The sequence below is a fragment of the Antechinus flavipes genome, chromosome 1 (genome assembly GCF_016432865.1).
Source record: "Antechinus flavipes isolate AdamAnt ecotype Samford, QLD, Australia chromosome 1, AdamAnt_v2, whole genome shotgun sequence".
In the NCBI taxonomy this organism is placed as follows: domain Eukaryota; kingdom Metazoa; phylum Chordata; class Mammalia; order Dasyuromorphia; family Dasyuridae; genus Antechinus; species Antechinus flavipes.
Genome location: NC_067398.1, coordinates 316,849,467 through 316,867,485, shown reverse-complemented (window position 1 = coordinate 316,867,485; position 18,019 = coordinate 316,849,467). Strand labels below are relative to the sequence as shown.

General features: G+C 34.9%; 1 protein-coding gene across 1 annotated transcript in view; it reads right to left on the bottom strand.

Annotated features, from left to right (window-relative positions):
- LOC127541231 (uncharacterized) overlaps positions 1-18,019 on the bottom strand; it is a 152,214-nt gene that overhangs the window by 105,271 nt on the left and 28,924 nt on the right. The window contains exon 2 of the mRNA XM_051966439.1: positions 15,142-15,311. Coding sequence (XP_051822399.1) covers positions 15,142-15,311 — 170 coding nt within the window. The remainder of the gene's footprint in view (positions 1-15,141; positions 15,312-18,019) is intronic.

Below are 18,019 nucleotides of genomic sequence, written 5' to 3'. Positions count from 1 at the left end.
AACTTCAGGGAGGAGATATAGAACGGTGCCGACTGAAAATACTCTGTCCTGTATTTCACTTATTTTCTGTAATCATCTTCTTTCTATGTATTTCCAACTGAAAACCTTACAAAGCCTAGCAATGATACAGAATACAAAGGTGAAACCATGTCCAGAATAAAGGTAAAACAAAGGTAATTTATGGGAATGTAGAATATGAAAGGAAGGACTCAAGGGAGCCCAGACAATAGTCATTGGCAGAATAATGGTCCGAGAGTCTCTTCTTGAAAATTAACTCTAGGAGAAGCCAGATCTTCAAAAAATGCTAGTTATTGCCAACAGTAAAGCTAAGAAGTCAAATGTCTCCTTATCTGGGAGGAGACTGTTAGAGCAGGGAGGTGACAAGTACAGATAAGTCTTATCATTACCTTATGACATTAGTGGGAAAACTACATTATATTATCAGAGAGGTCATTTGCAATATATTCTTAGAGGAGATTTTTCTTCCTTGTACTGAAATGTAAGTTCTCCCAAATATAAGTCCCTGATTTGGGGAAAAGGAAAAGTAATTAAAAGACTAATATTTTTGAATATACATTTTCACTTCCAAAGAATTGGAAGAGGGGGAAATGTTTTCCTTTATAGAAAACAGACCAAATATATGGAATTACGCACTGCTATGCTGCTAGTGGAGGTCCTGATAAGCTTGCAGTGAATTTTTTAGCCCCTACCTATTGAAGCAAATCCCACTTATAGACTTTTGATGGCTTTCATGTTAATAACACCAAGAAGCTTTCCCACTAATGTCATAATTTAATGATAAGACTTATCTGTACTTGTCACCTCCTTGCTCTAACAGTCTCCTCCCAGATAAGAAGACACTGACATTTGGAAGGGAAATGGAAAAATACATTCATTCCTGTACTACTTTCTCAGATAGTCTACCTTTCATATCCCAAAAGGTACAGATTCTGCCTCTGGAAGGAAGAATGCTGAGTAACTTTCCACACTGAATCCTCCTGAATGGGAATTAAAATGCAATACATTCAATAAGTCATCTATACAACATATCTATCTCTATCACACAGAAGCAATTGGTGTCTCAGCTGTGATAGTTATAATAATGGAAATTTGGAAAAGAGATCAATTTTCCCTTGCTTGCATGTAAACATATACATGTGTCTGTGTGCATGCAATATAAACATATATGTATGTGTTTATATATCCATCATCTATATTTGTACATACAAATGTATATACGATTTGTGCCTTGAAACATATCAAAATGAAGGACAAATGGGGAACATTCTCTCTCTGACAATTGCATTAATTTTCTTGAGAAGGACAGACATATTACCATATTACCACATGGGTAGGCAGAACTGCTAAAGCTATAAGCTGGGGCTGAGGCTCACCCTCCCACCTCTGGGCTATTTCATAAACAGTCTCACTGCATCCACAATATTTAAATAATCTCATCCCTTTTGCCAGGGCTCACCAATTTGGCAATATCTCTGCCTTTATTTTGTCCATCTTCATATTCAGTTCTGTTCTGTACTCTTCTATTGTTGTGTTGTATCGAATACCTATTAAAAGCCAATAGCTTCTAACATTTGGCAAAGTGATAGGGAAATATACACATATACACACACATATATATTACACACAGATCATTCCTTATCCTCAGGAAGCTGGACCTAGTTTTGTTTTTACTTAAACATGTTATTACTATTGTCTAATCATTTTCGGTCATGTCCTCCTCTTTGTGACCCCCAAGGCTAGGAAAGCCAAGTTACTCGACTAAGGTAACACAGGAAGTGACAAAGTCATGATTTTAACTCATCTCCACCGTTGCCAAAACTAGAGCTTAAGTTTTTCATTGTACCTACCCAAGAGCAAGGCATCTATAGCTGGACCCAGAGGGCTCTGGAGGGGAAAGTTAGGCAGGTGACCTTGCCCAGCCCTTCCTCACTGAAATCCAATTCACTTGCATGTCACAGCATTACCTCCCTGATGCCATGGTCCTCTTCAAGAATGAAGGACAAACAACAACCCAAGGGCAACCTTTGCTATTAAATTGTTTTTAGTTTTGTCTAAGTCTTCATGAGCCTTTTGGGGGTTTTATACTGGAGTGATCTGTCATTCTCTTCTCCAGCTCATTTTACAGAGAATGCTCCAAATTACTTAGAAGAGAAATGCAAATCAAAAAAACCCAGAAGTCAATCTCATACCCTGAATAAAGGTAAAGAGGACAAAAAGTGACAATAATCAGTGTTGGAAGAATTGTGGAATTACCAGCACACTAATGTTTTTGATGGAGCTATGAAATGATACAAACTTTTTGAAAAAAATTGAAATTATACAAATTAAGTAACTAAAATATTCATGCCCTTTGAACCAAAACTCCAGTACTAAGCAGAAACCATCACTAAGAAGACAGTTTTCATATTTTTTGAAATATTCATGGCAGTATTTCTTGTTATAGCAAAGAACTGAAAACAAGGAAATTATCAGTTGATTTGGGAATGGGTAAATAAGTTGTGATATATGAATCTAATTGAGATGTTACTGTCTTATAAGAAATGATGTATATGATGAATATAGAGAAGCATGGAAAGATCTAGATGAACTGATGCAAAGTGAAGTAAATATAGTCAAATAAACAATAAGCACAGTAACTTTGTTCCTGTTTCAGTCATGTGCAACTCTTTGGGAACCCATTTGGGGTTTCCTTTGCAAAGACACTAGAGTGGTTTGCCATTTCTTTTTCCACTTCATTTTACAGATGAGGAAACTGAGGAAAATAGGGTTAAATGACTTGTCCAGGGACACTGGTAAATGTCAAAGGTCACATTTAAACTCAGGTCCTCCTAATTCCAGACCCTGCATTTGATCTTCTGAGCCATTAATTACCCTTACTGAAAAGTATTAATCATTTAAAAAATTTTAACAATCTCCTAACATATCTAAAATGTGTGACTATACAATTCTTAAGCCTAACAATTTTCCTATACACAACTTAGTCCATCAAAAAATACACAGTTTGCTCTGTGCCAGACCTAGTGTTAATCACTAAGGATATAAAAGAAAGTCAAAAATTCTGTCCCTGCTCTCAAGGAATTATACAACAATGGCAAGTGAGAGATAGATAGAGGAAAACAACATATAAATAACTAAGCACATAGAGGAGGAAGAATAAATGAACAATAACCTAAGCAGGAAATATACTAGCAGCTCAGACAACCTAGAAAGGCTTCCAGGAAAAGACAGGATTTGAGCTTCATTTTGTATTTGACAACTAAAAAGCAAAGGAAAGGGGGATGGCATATCAGGTATAGTGACCAGCCAGAGTGAAAACAGAAACAAAAGCAGATATGGAAAAACCAAGTAATCTTTTAAATATATATATATATAACTAAATGGGTTTGAGATAAGTAAGATGTTTAAAACAATTTTCTTGGTGAATGCCCTCAATTTCTCTCTCTGTGTAAAATATTAAGGCAAGAATTTCAGCAAAGGTAAGAGGAATGAATAACACTACAGGTTGGAATGTCTCCTGTGCTGAGTAAAAATTGTTAGGAAATATTAAAATACTTGCTTTAATGTAGTGAGAACCCAGATGAGAATAATAATATAAATTTGTAATGGATCCAGTCATCTATTTCAATTTTTCCTCTAACTCAGTTGAGCAAGAAATGAATAGGAGCAAAAGAGACCAATGATGAGAGTAATAAAGGCTTAGTAGGCCAAGAGGGCAGAATGGGATACAAACCCAGTAGTAGCACTGCAGAGAGGTAAGAAAGTACAGAACTGAATAGGTTTTCTTGAGGACCAAGACAGAAAAAGGGAGAGAATGTAATCCTTAGAGGGTGCTAGCATAAGAAAGAACTAAATGGTAGAAAGAATATAGATTATAATGAGAACAAAGAAGACAGATTATGACAGGATAAATAAATTTCAAAGTTCATAAACAAGAATTAGGATTAAATTTTAATACAATGGATATAACTATAACCCATACACACAAAAATTGGGGGGATCCTAAATATTTTTGAGAGTGTAAAGGCATCCCAAGATGTTATTTGTTACATTACTACTAGCCTGTGTTATATTGCTATATGCTTATTATTTTATGTAATTGCAAGAATCATTGGATTCCTTGAGATGAAAAATTGTTGATGAGACTATTGCAGTACTTAAATTTTCATATTGATTCATGTTATTTGTTACATTACTACTAGCCTGTGTTATATTGCTATGTGTTTATGTGTTTTATGTAATTGCAAGAATCATTGGATTCCTTGAGATGAAAAATTGTTGATGAGACTATTGCAGTACTTAAATTTTCATGTTGATTCATGTTATTTGTTACATTACTACTAGCCTGTGTTATATTGATTATGTGCTTATGTAAATTATGTGTAATGCTCCCATATTGATGGATTTATGTATACCATGTATATCTGGTATGTTTTTATTTAAACATTCTTTATTTTTCAAAAAATTTTAGTTTCAAATTCTCCCCCTCTTTTATATCACTTCCCTCACCCATTAAGAAAGCAAGCAATATATCAATTATACATGTGAAATTATAAGAAACATTTCCATAATATTAGCCATTGCAAAAAAGCAAGAAAAATATAGTGAGAAAATTAAACTTCAATTTGCACTTAAGTTCATTGGTTCTCTCTCTGGTGGAAGACAGAATTTTTCATTATAAGTCCTTTGGAATTGTCTTGAATCACTGAACTGATCAGAGTAAATCATAGTACAGTATTGCTGTTACCCTGTACAGTGATCTCTTGGTTCTGTACACTTCACTTTGCAATAATTTATATATGTGTCTTCTCAGATTTTTCCAAAATCATCTTGTTCTTCATCAATACTGTGTATAATAGTATTCCACTGCAATCATATATGGCAGCTTAGTCAGCCATTCCCCAATTGATGGGCATTATACTTTCAATTTCCAATTCTTTGTCACTACTATGCTATCATTATTGAGAAATATAAGTTTCATAAATACTTGCTATAAGCTTGATTAAGAGTACAAAAAAAGAAAGAGAGAAATAAAAGAACAGCAGGTAAATAAAGAATAGACACACAGAAGTAAAAGAGGAAAAAGTTTACTAATAAAAGCTATTTGTTTCAATTATTTAAAAAATTAATCCCTTTTTCAAATATCCTGATAGCAGAGCAAAAGCACAGTAATTAAATACATTATAACATATAAAATATTCTTGAAACTATGTAATTAATATTTTCTGGAGAAACGTTGGCCCTATAGGATGCTAAAGAAAAACAACCTCATTTTTCTTTTTATCAAGTAAAAGCATCTATTTCCCTGGAATTTAGTTTTTGCTGTTTCTAAAACTGCCAATATTATTTTCTACAAGCACAGGCTTTTTTCACTGAGCTTTTCCTCCCTTTTTCCTTTCCTCCCTCATCTCTCTCTCCTTCCATCTTTCCTTCCTTTCATTTTTCCTTCCTTCCTTCTTTCCTTCCTTCCATCCTTCCTCCCTTCCTTCCTTCCTTCCATCCATCCTTCCTTCCTTTCTTTCTTCCATCCATCTTTCCTTCTTTCCTTCTTTTCTTCCTTCCTTCTTTCCTTCCTTCCTTCCTTCCTTCCTTCCTTCCTTCCTTCCTTCCTTCCTTCCCTCCTCTTCCCTCCCCTTCTCTCTGTCTCTGTCTCTCTCTCTTTCTGTGTCTGTCTATATATATATCCTCATTTTGTTCCTGGAATCCTTCCTTTATTTGACTAATTCAATCCAATTGTAATTTAATTTTCCAAGGCAAAACCCATTCTCTTCTACAAAGTCATTCATGAGAGTTATAGTTTGGAATCTGAGGACCAGGTATTATATCTATGATTCTATGAGTCCATATTCCTATTTCAGTCCTCACTAATGTATCCTTTTCTGAATATTTTTGTTAATTAAAGTTTATGACACTAGATTGAGTATTCAGTAATTTCCTGTGAGCAACAAGCTAACATGAGCTGTGATCAGCCCTCTTAAAGAGAATACTTTCTCTTTATTGATAAGATTGTATTGATAAGATTCTGGGCCCATCAAATTACATACTGAATTTTGAGTAACATAAACTTATAAGACTAAGATGTTTAGTAAAAAATTTGAAAGCTTTGTGCCAGATGAATTCAGCAGCTCCCATGGGTTCAACAATCATCATTTTTATACTGATGATTTTTATATCTGCTTATGCAGCACTAATCACTCTCCTAACTTTTAGTGTGACATCTCTAATTGTCTCTTGTCATCTTGAACTGGTTTGGTACAAACCCAAGGTCACCAAAATTCAACTCATGATCTTTTTTTTAACTCTTTTTTTATTTTAATGAAAGCTTTTTATTTTCAAAACATACATGGATAATTTTTCAACAATGATATTTGCAAAATCTTGTGTTCCAAATTTTTCCTCCCCTTCCTCGCACTCCCTCATCTAGATGGCAAGTAATCCAATATATTTTTAACATATTAAAATATATGTTAAATACAATATTCAAAGCCTTCATAACTTGGCCTCTTCTACCTTTTCATCATGTATATTGTTTTCCCGTTTCTGCTTTCTTCAAGTTCATATAAGTCTTCCCATTCTTCTCTGAATTCTTCATACACATAGTTTTAGAAATATAGCAATATTTTATTATATTTATATGCCATTATTTATTTACTCACTTCTTGATGAATAGGGGTTTAGGAATTTTATAGTATGTACTGGAGATGTAGTGAATGAATGAACAAACAAATTAGTGAAAGAAAGTATTAGTTCCAAGTTTTTGTCAGGTACTATGCTAGGTTCCAGAACATAATTATGAATGTGATACCACCCCTAATCCCAGAGATCTGACATTTCAATGATTGTAATAACAAAATATAAGGAAATGGTGGCCAATGAAAGGAGTTTTTGTCTGGGGAATCACAGAAATGCTGAGTGAAGCTGGAGAGTAATCAGCTATCACACTTTCCCCAGAAGTTATTGTAGTATTGATTTGATTACTGTTCCTAGAGCAAGAAGCAAAAAGGGAGGAGGACAGAGAATATAGGTAGGACACTGAATAAGAAATCTCCTTATTAATAGTAAGTTCATTTCAAATCATTGTAAGGATGTGACTTTCCCCATATGAACCTAATTCCCATGTAAACCTTGAGAACCCAATCCAGGTAGGACGTGACTCCCCCTATGAGGATTTGACTGCTCTCTCATCCCAAGAGCATATATTTTAACTCCTTCTCCTATGAAAACCTGACCGCCCCTTGACCCATAAGAACATATATTTCAACTCTTTCCTTTTTAATCTATAAGACAGGCATGTACCACCTGTGTTTTAGCTCCAATTATATGATTCCAGGAACTCGCCACTCCTTGGAACTGTTGCTGTTGATAAGGACTGGCCCCCTTATCAATGCAACATTTGATTATAACCACCTGGAGCTCTAGTTGGTACATCCTTGTCTTAGATGAGGTCTTCATTTGGCCCAAAGCCTTCTTTGTTTGGACTCCTATAAAGAGTGGGCAAAGCATTCTCCACTTTGAAGCCTCACCTATGGAGATGACGATCTGCCTAGGACTTTCCCGATCGAGACTCACAGGCTGAAATACCGGGGCCTCCCAGCCATAAATTAGAGTTGAAGTTCCCTTGACCGGTGATATGATGCAACGTATTCTCTTTTTCTGCTATTCTAATCATAATTCTTATTATTCTTTGTCTTTTGTCTGTTATGTGTTATTTGCTGTATTAGTTGTTATTGCAAGCGATCTATTCCGTGCATTGTATAATTAAATTTTACTTTCACTTTAATTGAGTCCGAGAGCATCATTTTGTAGGAGCGAATCTGAACCTTTCCCTAAAATCACAAAACAGACACATAGAAAGATGTCTGGAGTGCATGAATGCTACTCTGTATCTTTTTGCTTTCCTGGCTTCCTTTTAAATCTCAGCTGAAGTCTCACTTTCTGCAAGAAGTTTTTTTCACTGTACTCCTCAAACTCCCTCTGAGTTTATCTCCAACTTTCCTTATAATATTCTATTTGTACAGCTATCTATATTATCTCCCTTCTAGTGTGGGCTTCTTAAAAACAAGAAATATGTGCCTTTCTATATGTCCTCAACACTAATAATAGTGTCTAGCACATATTAGTTAACTGACTCTTCTGGGATTGTCTGTGCATATTAGGTTTATCACTCAACTATTAGGACAACTCAAATCCTGAACAGAGGGTAGCAGTAGTTGAACAGATGACAATGTATCCAGGGTGGAAGGATGAATGCTCATAAACACCTGCTGACTAAATTATAACAATGTGCTCAAAACACTCACTCAGCCTATTATATAATTTATTTGTCACCTCAAAATTTCCCCTCAAAGTTCGAGAGTATATGAGCAACATGTTCTCCCAGATATGAAAGAGAAGATACATTAGCCCAGATTTGTTCCCAAATCGAATATTTCTTGGCCACCAAGACATACTTTTCTTACATGCATCCAATGCAGCAAAAGCAAACTGAAATGAAAGAATAAGAGCACCAACCAACCATTTCATAAGAAACAAAACTGAAACTTCACAAAAACAAAACTCAAGCTATGATCCTTGCCAGGACTGGAGATAACACCTTCCTTCAAGCAAAGTCCAATATCCTAATTCCAAAACCAAAAAATTTGGGAGGGTACTTAATTCACTGGATAGTAAAATCAAATAGTTCCTCTCTCTCCTATTCTGTCAGACATTCACTACACTCTCACATTCCATGCTTTGCCCAGATTACACTTCATTTTCCATCAATTCATATGTCTTTCCATATTTCTTTGAATTTGGAGGTACTTAATTCACTTCATAGCAAAATCAAATAGTTCATCTCTTTTCTATTCTGTCACACATTCACTGTACTCTCACCACTCCATGCTTTGCTCAGGTTACACTTCATTTTCCATCAATTTATATGTCTTTTAATATGTCTTTGAATTCTTTATACTACTTGCTATCTGCCCTGCCACCTCCTGATCCCATGCTTAGGACATATTCCTTCATCATCTCCACTTCTTTAAACCTTCTGTTTTCTTCAAAACTCAATTGTCATCTTTTATATGAAGCTTTTCTTAATTCTCACAAATTGCTATTGCTCTTCCCGACTCCAAATTATTTTGGTTTTTGTTTCTATAGCTACACACACGTATGTATTTATGTATGTATGTAGACACATATTTTGTCTCCCCCAACAAAATATAAGCTTCTTGAGGGTAGGTATCATTGCATTTGTATTTCCATAATTTAGCCTGGTACATAGTAGGAGCTTGTTAAATGCTTATTAATTGATTGTATAACTCTCAAATGTACTTATCATATATTACATTAAGCCAGGGACATCACTTCTCCTCACTAAATTTTAGGTACCTTGAGCAGAGAGATCACATCTAACATTATCTCCCCTTGGTCCATTTCTCTTCCCTTCACTCCCCCTAATTTAAATTATTCCTCATTAGCTTCCCCAGTGTCTAGCTCAGTGTTCAGTAGAGGTTAATGCTTAATAAATGTTCATGCATAAATAGAGTCCCTTTGTTGTAAAATTCCTTTAAATAATTTTCACAAGTGCACTTAGAATTTGGTTTTGTTTACAAAATTTTTATTTTGTATTCAGAATTTCAGGAACATATCTTTTACAGAAAGCTGCTGTGTGCTCTGCTGTACAGAACCATCCTATGTTTGTGAAAGGAGAGCAAACTGTTCTTTGCTTTCCCTCTCTAAATCTTCCCCCCAATAAAGCTTTCTGCAGTGGATGAGTCAGCCCCATTTCATTTTATCAGCAGGATGCTAGTGGTCTGATAAAATTCTCCTGAAGGATGGACTAATCTAAGATAAAATACTAACTCAGAATCCAGCTTGGCATTTAAAGCCCTTGACTATCTCTTCCCAGGCCTGCGTTTCAAGGTTTATTGAACATTCCTCCCCTTCATGTGATCTGTTTTCTGGGCAACCTAGACTACCTGTTGTTCCCCAAACTTAACCCATCACTTGCAGTCTCTGCTTTTTCTGAGGCTCATGCTTAAGTCCCCTTATGCTTGGGCTGCACTTCCTTCTTCCTTAAAATTCTGACAAATTCAGGTCCAATTCAAATGGCTTCTGTAGGAAGCTTTCCTGACACCTTCCTTCTCCCTTAGTTGGCAAAGCTTTCTCCCCTTCATTTCAAATTATTGTATAATAACAACAAAGAGCACCAACTTGGCATAATGCTGGGCCTGGAGTCAGGAAGATCTGAGTTCAAATCCTATCTCAAATATTTACTTACTGTGCAAACCTGGATAGATCTTTTAATCTCTATCTAGTAATGACTCAGTTTTCAAAACACTGCTATCCTCCTCCATTTTGCAAATAAAGAAATTGATGTGGATAATATGCATACCTTCAAGTTTTTTAAGTGCTATATAACACTTTTTAAAAGTTGCTATATAACAACTGTTGGCATTTATGTAGCATTTTAAAATTTGCACAATACATAGATTATTTCACTCGATCTTCCCCAAAAACATGTGAGGTAGATGCTATTTTTATCCTCATCTTACAGATAAGGAAACTAAAACTCATAGAACTGAAGTGACTTATTCAATCTTTACATACTACATACTCCTGGTAGAATATATAAGCCTCTTTTGGTCATGGATTATTCCATTTTGCCTTTGTAATCCCCCAATACAAATCCAGAGTTTTACACACATAATAAATGTTCATTAAATAGATTTGTACTACCAAGTTTTTTCCAATTAAGGTGCTATGTAAACTTGGGCATTTACCTCTTTTGAGATTCATATTTCTCACTCTAAAATGAAAGGATAGAATTAGAAAATCTCCAGATTTTATTCCATTTTTACACATTTCTATCACTCTAAGCTTCTTAAAAGACTGAAGTGTATTATAAGATATTTCTAAAGACAACTTGATGTGATACAAACTGAAAAGACTTTAATATATGTCATATTTATATAATTCTAGAGTATAGCTTTGCTAGTATAAAAAAAATCTAGCATTTGCACAATAACTGATCCATGAATGTCAACAAGAAGCAAATATCCTTGGATTTTAATCTAGGAACTTCAGCTAATAATAAGCCTCATTGACTACTCAAAAAATCCTACCTTGGATTGTATTTCAAACTGTGCTCACCAGAAGCAAATTGTAATATTTATATATATGCATGAAGATAGATAGATAGAAAGACACATATAGATATAGATATCTGAAACAATGTGTTAAACCTAATGATGAGAGTGTATACTATCTTTCCAATTCACTGTTAAACATCTCTTTAGATTTCCCACTATTAGAAGTCATATCTGTAAAGGGTATGCAGAAGTGTAACTGAAATTGTTTTTTCATGCTACTGGATTACCAAATACCTATCTGACATAAAATATTTCATCTGAACTTAAGAGAAGTCAGACAAACATAAATTTAAATATTGCAATGGCATAGCAATCCACTAAATACAACAGCAATGTCTCATTTATTTCATCATGACTATAGTAATTCCTGAACTTTATGACCTCTTGATTAAAAGAATGAATAAACCAGGAAAATTGCTGAGTTATCTTGTCATGGTAAATTTTTGTACGTTTAAATATCTATATGTAAATAGATTTCTCTACCCATTATGTATATGCATATACATATACACATATATAATATATAATACATACACATATATAGGGCAGAAGGGAAAAAACACCAAGTGACACAAGAAGGGAGTTTAGGAGAGTCTTATTACTTAATAGAGGTTGACAAAACTTTTCCTTACCCATGGGCCAAAAATCCATCTCACTGCCTATTTTAATATGGCCAATACACAAAAATTATATTAGCTTACAAGCCATACAAAAAAAAAAAAGATGATAGACCAGATTTAATCTATGGACCATAGTTCGTCCATCTTGATCTACAATATCAAGTCCTATGAGGCTTCCTAGGCCTTTCTAGGCCTAAATGGACATCTACACATACACACACACACACATACACACACAGAGTTTAAATTGACTTGAAGCAGTGAATCCCTTCATTGATGAGATTAGCCACTTAACTGCAATGTTGTAGCTTAAATTATATAAATAGAGCCAAAAAAAACCCTATTTTACCAAATTTGCCCAATCTCTATAGTTATATACTTCTTTTTTATTATGTATATAAGAACGTGGTTTAGTTTTGAAGACATCTGTAATTAAAACTGCTATCCTAACTCATTCTAAAAAATGCAAATGAATTATATGCATTAACATATTCACAAGCACTAATGAGAAGTACTTTGTTAAGATCTTTTTGTCATAGTTTATTCCTCAGCACTCATACTTTGACTCCAAAGGAAAAAGACCATAAGTATCTAAATGATTTCTTACTTGACAGAATAACCCAAGGCCATTTCCCTATAATTTGCCACATAGTTGGCATGAACTTCTAAGTGTTAATACTTTCTTGCTTTTTGCTTTTACTCCTAAAACCAGGAAAGAAGGTCTGCCCACTTTTCCCAGTAATAACCTCATTGATAAAGTTCCCATCCCAGATGACACAAGTCATCATAGATAAGATCCTTCACATCCCTCCTCTACTAGTTAACCTTGAATAAACCAGGGAATATTCTAGTCTATCCTCTCATCTTCCTCAGCCAATTACTGCAAGCAAAGATCCTTTTGCACACAGCTGAAGGCAGCAATAGCAGATAGCACTTTGGTCCTCACCAATCATTATAATGGTATGGAGAGAAGGGAAGAGGACCTCTGATATACATCAAAGATGGGGCTTTATCTATACAAAAAGAGAAAACTGAGAAACAATCTTTGGACCAATCATACGACCCCATTTAGAGAACTGCCACATCATCGCCTATTCTGGATGCCAATTTGAAAGCCCACAACATTCCACTCCCTTCTCCAGTCAGCTGTAAAGAATATGCCAATAAATCTTTTTGATACATAAATCTTGTTCATGTGTTTCCTCCTCTCCCCAGACTGTGGGTTCAAGGTTACCACACAATCACCCAACTGGAGAGGCATTTGTCATCAAATGAAAGGATGGAAATGGGTAGGGAAAATTGAACACTTCTTATTTTTAAACTCTGCAAATTCAGGGCTGCAGGAATTTAATTTTAATTTAATTTTGAGGAGGAAATAGAGGCCCAAAGAGATGGCCCAAATGACATACCACTGAGTTAGTGGGTTGCAGGAACTTGGATTTAAACCAAGATTCTCTGATTCCAGACACAAAGTTCTTCCTACTATATCATATTGCTTTCCTGGTCTAAGAGAAAACTTTCTAAAAGAGAAGTAGAAGGCTGCCTCTCACTGGGGATCTTCAAGCAAAGGCTTTAAAACAACTTGTTAGGTAGATAGCATAGGTTGGACTAAATGGTCTAAGTTGTTTCAACCCTAAATTTCCATGATCTTGAGATTTTGGGGGAACTCTAAAAGGTAAGTGACTTGTCCATGACCACACAGCTAGTATATGTCAGAGGCAGGATTTGGACCCCAGATTTAACTTTATGTGCAGTACTTTATTCACTGTCCTATGCCTCTCATGTTTATATGTATGCAACATACCTACATGCAGACATATATACATGTAAATATACATGTAAACATAGATCCTATGCACCCTTGTCAACTTGCGAACTAGGTATATGTGCATAACAATAAACATGTGCATAATAATGTATATATATATGTATATAATATATATATATATATATATATATATATATATATATATATATATATCCATAGATAGCAATAGTACATGCTGAAAAGATCTGGGTATATGTCTCCAAATTATTATTTTTTTATAATAGCGTTTCATTTTTCAAAATAAATGCAAAGATAGGTGCAACATTCACCAATGCAAAACTTTTGTATTCCATATTTTTTTCTCCTTCCCTGCCTTCCCCCTCCCATAGGCAGCAACTAATCCAATATAGGTTAAATGTGCACAAATTATTTTTTAAAATATTTGCAAAACCCTGACTTTCTTCTGCAAGGTTTAAGAAGAAAAATAAAAAGAGTTGGCAATTGTCCGAAGCATAATGACCTTGGGCAAAATGTTTTAGCTTTCTTAATTTCGTTTTCCTCTTCTGTCCAAAGAGGAAGATAAAGTCAATGAACTCAGAAATCTCCTCTAGCTCTAAGACTAGGAATAACTATGTTCTGATATCCTATCAATAATAATAAAATATATCCAACGTATTGAATATGAAGTCAGAAAGATCTGGATTTAAACTCTTTTCGACACTATCTATTGCAACACTGGGAAAGTCAGCCTCTTTAAACCTCAGTTTCTTTATCTGAAAAATAGGAATAGCAACAGCAATTATCTCACAAGGCAGTAAGATGAGATAATTCACATAAAACACTTTACAATCTATATAAATGTCAGTTATTATATGTAAATCTTTGAATAGTGATGTTAAGTCAAAAGATCTTTACATTTCATAAAGCAGGTAAAAATTATAAACCAGTGGTCTAGTTATAGTCATGTTATAGATAAGTTGCTAACCTACATGGGCAGAGGAAGTTCCCTCACAAAGATGCTTTTGTTTAATTAAAGATTTTTATTTTCAAAACATATGTGCAATTTTTAACATTCACAATTACAAAACCTTGTGTTCCAAATTTTTTTCTCCCTCTCTTCCTCTCCTCACCTCCTCTAGATGGCAAGTAATACAATATGTTAAGTATGTGCAGTAAATAAGTTTCTCTTGCCAATAAAAGCATAGATCCAGTCAATCAAAAAGCATTTTTAAGTACTTATTATGAGTCTAAACCAAAAAGAATAGTACTACAAGGAAAGCAGTGGCAGAGGGGAAAGGCTACTGTATTGGCAATCAGGTACAACGGATTCAAATCTCAATTCTGACACTCCCTATGTAAAAACATCTTACCCTTTCTTAGATTTAGTTTACTCATCTGCAAAATAAGGGGCGGGAACAAGAAAGCCAGTGAGATCTCTTCCTGCTCTAAATCTCAATTTCTCTGGGCCTTCATTTCATTTGTAAAATGCAGAGGGGTGAATGAGATAACCACTGGCTCCAAATCTAAGATACTATGACCCTTTAAAGCACATGGAATCCCTGCTTGACCCTGACATCAACACAGTACATAAGGATCATACCTCGAGAGATTCTCTACAGTGGTGAAAAAATTGTTTCAGTCCTTGGTCAGTGATGGCTTGACTATCATCATGGCAGCGGCGCAGAGTGAGAGACTGTGGATGATGGCATCCCAAGGTGACCAGCCAGTTGTCATTCAAGGAATGGCAGTCTGAAACATGGATTCGCTTCCCTGCAAAAAAGAACCTTTCCTTGGTGACCTGAATATTCCAAAAAGATGTCAGTACCGAATAACAATTCATAGGACCCTCACTGAGCCAAATCCCTTTCTACTAGTTTGATGAATCTGATGCTAGAGTTCATCAGGCATGAAAATGATAAATTGTTAGCTTTGACAGATGAATTAGCTCTTTCAGGAAATGACTTCTGACATTACATTCAATCATCAAAGGAGAGGGAATTTGTATTGGTGATTTCATTGGCATAGGGAATTCCCAGGTACAGGTATTCCTGCTACCATTATAGGTTAGCACTTTCTCTGCAAGTTACAGTCTTAAAGACTTCCCTTGTGCATTGTCAAAATCACATAGAAACAGATTAGATGCATTATAATTTTTAAAACTACCAATTAACATAAGCTGTGTTTTATTGTATTTTTATTTATTTTGTTAAACATTTCCCAATTACAATTTAATTTGGTTCAAGTTTGATAATCTACCCTAGAGCACTTCTCAGTTGAAATTGTGATTCAAGTTATACATACTAAGAGTCAGAGATGGAAGCTGAACTCAGATTTTCTAGATTCTATGACCAGTTCTCTCTACTATGCCATGCTGCCTCTCAGCCAACCTTATGGTACTTTTTGTTGTTATTTCTTCATTTATATTCTGCTTCCTTATCTAGATTATAATCCCCTGGAGAGCAGGGATTTATGTTTTAAACTTCCATGTGCCCTCAGTAATATAAAAGCCTGATACAGTAAGTGATGGATAAAATTTTGATGAAAGGCAACCTAACATAGCAACTTTGATTCTAATTCTAGATCTCACACTAGCGAGATATATATCCTTAGGGGAACTCTCCTCCAAGTCTTTTTTTTTTTCTTTGAAAAAGAAGATCTGGCTAGACAAGAGAGCTCTAATGTTCCTTCTAACTTCTATAATTTGATGCTAATGACTATTAATGACCTCTGGAAATATTATGATGTCATTCCACAGAAATGACAATTTCATTCCTTTCATTTGCATTATTAGCACAAGTTCCATTATTCTCTTTCACACAGCACAAGCTTTTAATGACAAATTGTTGTGTTCATGTGAACAGCATTATGATCCACGTGTGCTGAAACCAGCTCCAACCTTGAGAGCCCCTGAAGCTGACTGTTAAATTTTCAGTGTAAACATTTACACATTCGATACCGGCTACAAATCAAGACTTAATTTATTGTTTGGTTGATTGTTTAGGCTTAAGAAAGTGATGGAAAAAAGCATTAATAATGTAGATTAAACTTAAAAGTACATACATTCTTTCCTCCCCCCAAAGCCAGGGTGGAATATCTACCACTATACTATTGATTGTAAAAGTATTATTGTTTGGACACACATTAAGAATGCTACACAGTAGATAGACTGATGAGTTTGGAGTCAGGAGGCTACAATGATCCTGCCCTTGATTATCTTCACAGAGTCCATATCACAATTTTGTGGGGTAATGATTAAGCATCAGAGATTTTAAGACTAGACAAGATCTCAGATCAGTTCCTTCATTTTATAGATAAGAAAAATGAAGCCAGAAATTTATAAAGTTACTTGCCTATAGGAACACAGGAAGTGATAAATCCATGATTTGAACCCATCTTTTCTGTTGCTAAAGCCCTCTGGCTTTTACTTAACTTTTTCGCTGAAGTCACCCAAAGGGAACCTAATGATAGCAAATTAAGACGGACCAGCCACTTGTCAAAGAGGTTTTTCCAAAGATTTATTTATTCTCCAGTTAGGGATTGCCAACTCTAAGAATCTATTACTATGTGAATTTTCAAGTATTCACTGAAGTACCAATGTGATAGAACACCTAAATATTCTCCTTACTAATTTGATTATTATAATTATTGCTAATGATGACCTCAGTTCTCTGACTTGAAGGTCCTGATAATAAAGCTTAATTTTTATTACATATCTTTTTGTCTTATGAGACCAAACTTCCAAAAGATCTAAATCCATAAAAATGTCTAATCAATACAATGTGGCTCATTAATACCTCTTACTGTCCCCCAACCCCCCAGAGTGGACTCAAGGTAGATGAATTATCCTGGGTTATCTTTTCTGGAACCATCTATCCCAAAGTATCTTCTAAGGATCTGTTGCAAGACAGAAAATCATAAATTATAAAAATGTCAAAATTCAAATTCACCTTCATAATCACAAAAGGATACTTGCTGCTGACTTCTAACCAAACCAGAAAAGCTTCTGCACAAATGATCTCTTCCTGAAATTGCTCTAATATTTGACACCACGAAACAACCTTTTTACTTAATACCCAAAGCTTTTCTGAAGTTCAGCTTATCAGAGGCTGTTGGACATACCAGTGCTACTTACAAAAGCACTTTAATGTCTTACTGCTGCTTAAAAAGACTTTTGCCCTTTAGGTATAAGAAGGTTCTTTTGGCAAGAACTCCAGTTATTTATATTTAATATAAAAGAGACAGATTTGGGTCAAGAAGACGTAGGTTCAAGGTCAATTTCTGACACATACTAACTTTTTGACTGTGGGCAAAGTTCTTAAGACACTCAGAGTCCATTGTCAATTTACTAAGACTAAATTACAGACTATTTGCTGACTTGTAGACTCCTCTGCCTTCCATGTGTCATAATGCACTCTGAGCCTCCCTACCTTGCTTTCTATATCCTCTAGGTTCCTGGATCTTGCCATCTACCCCCCTAA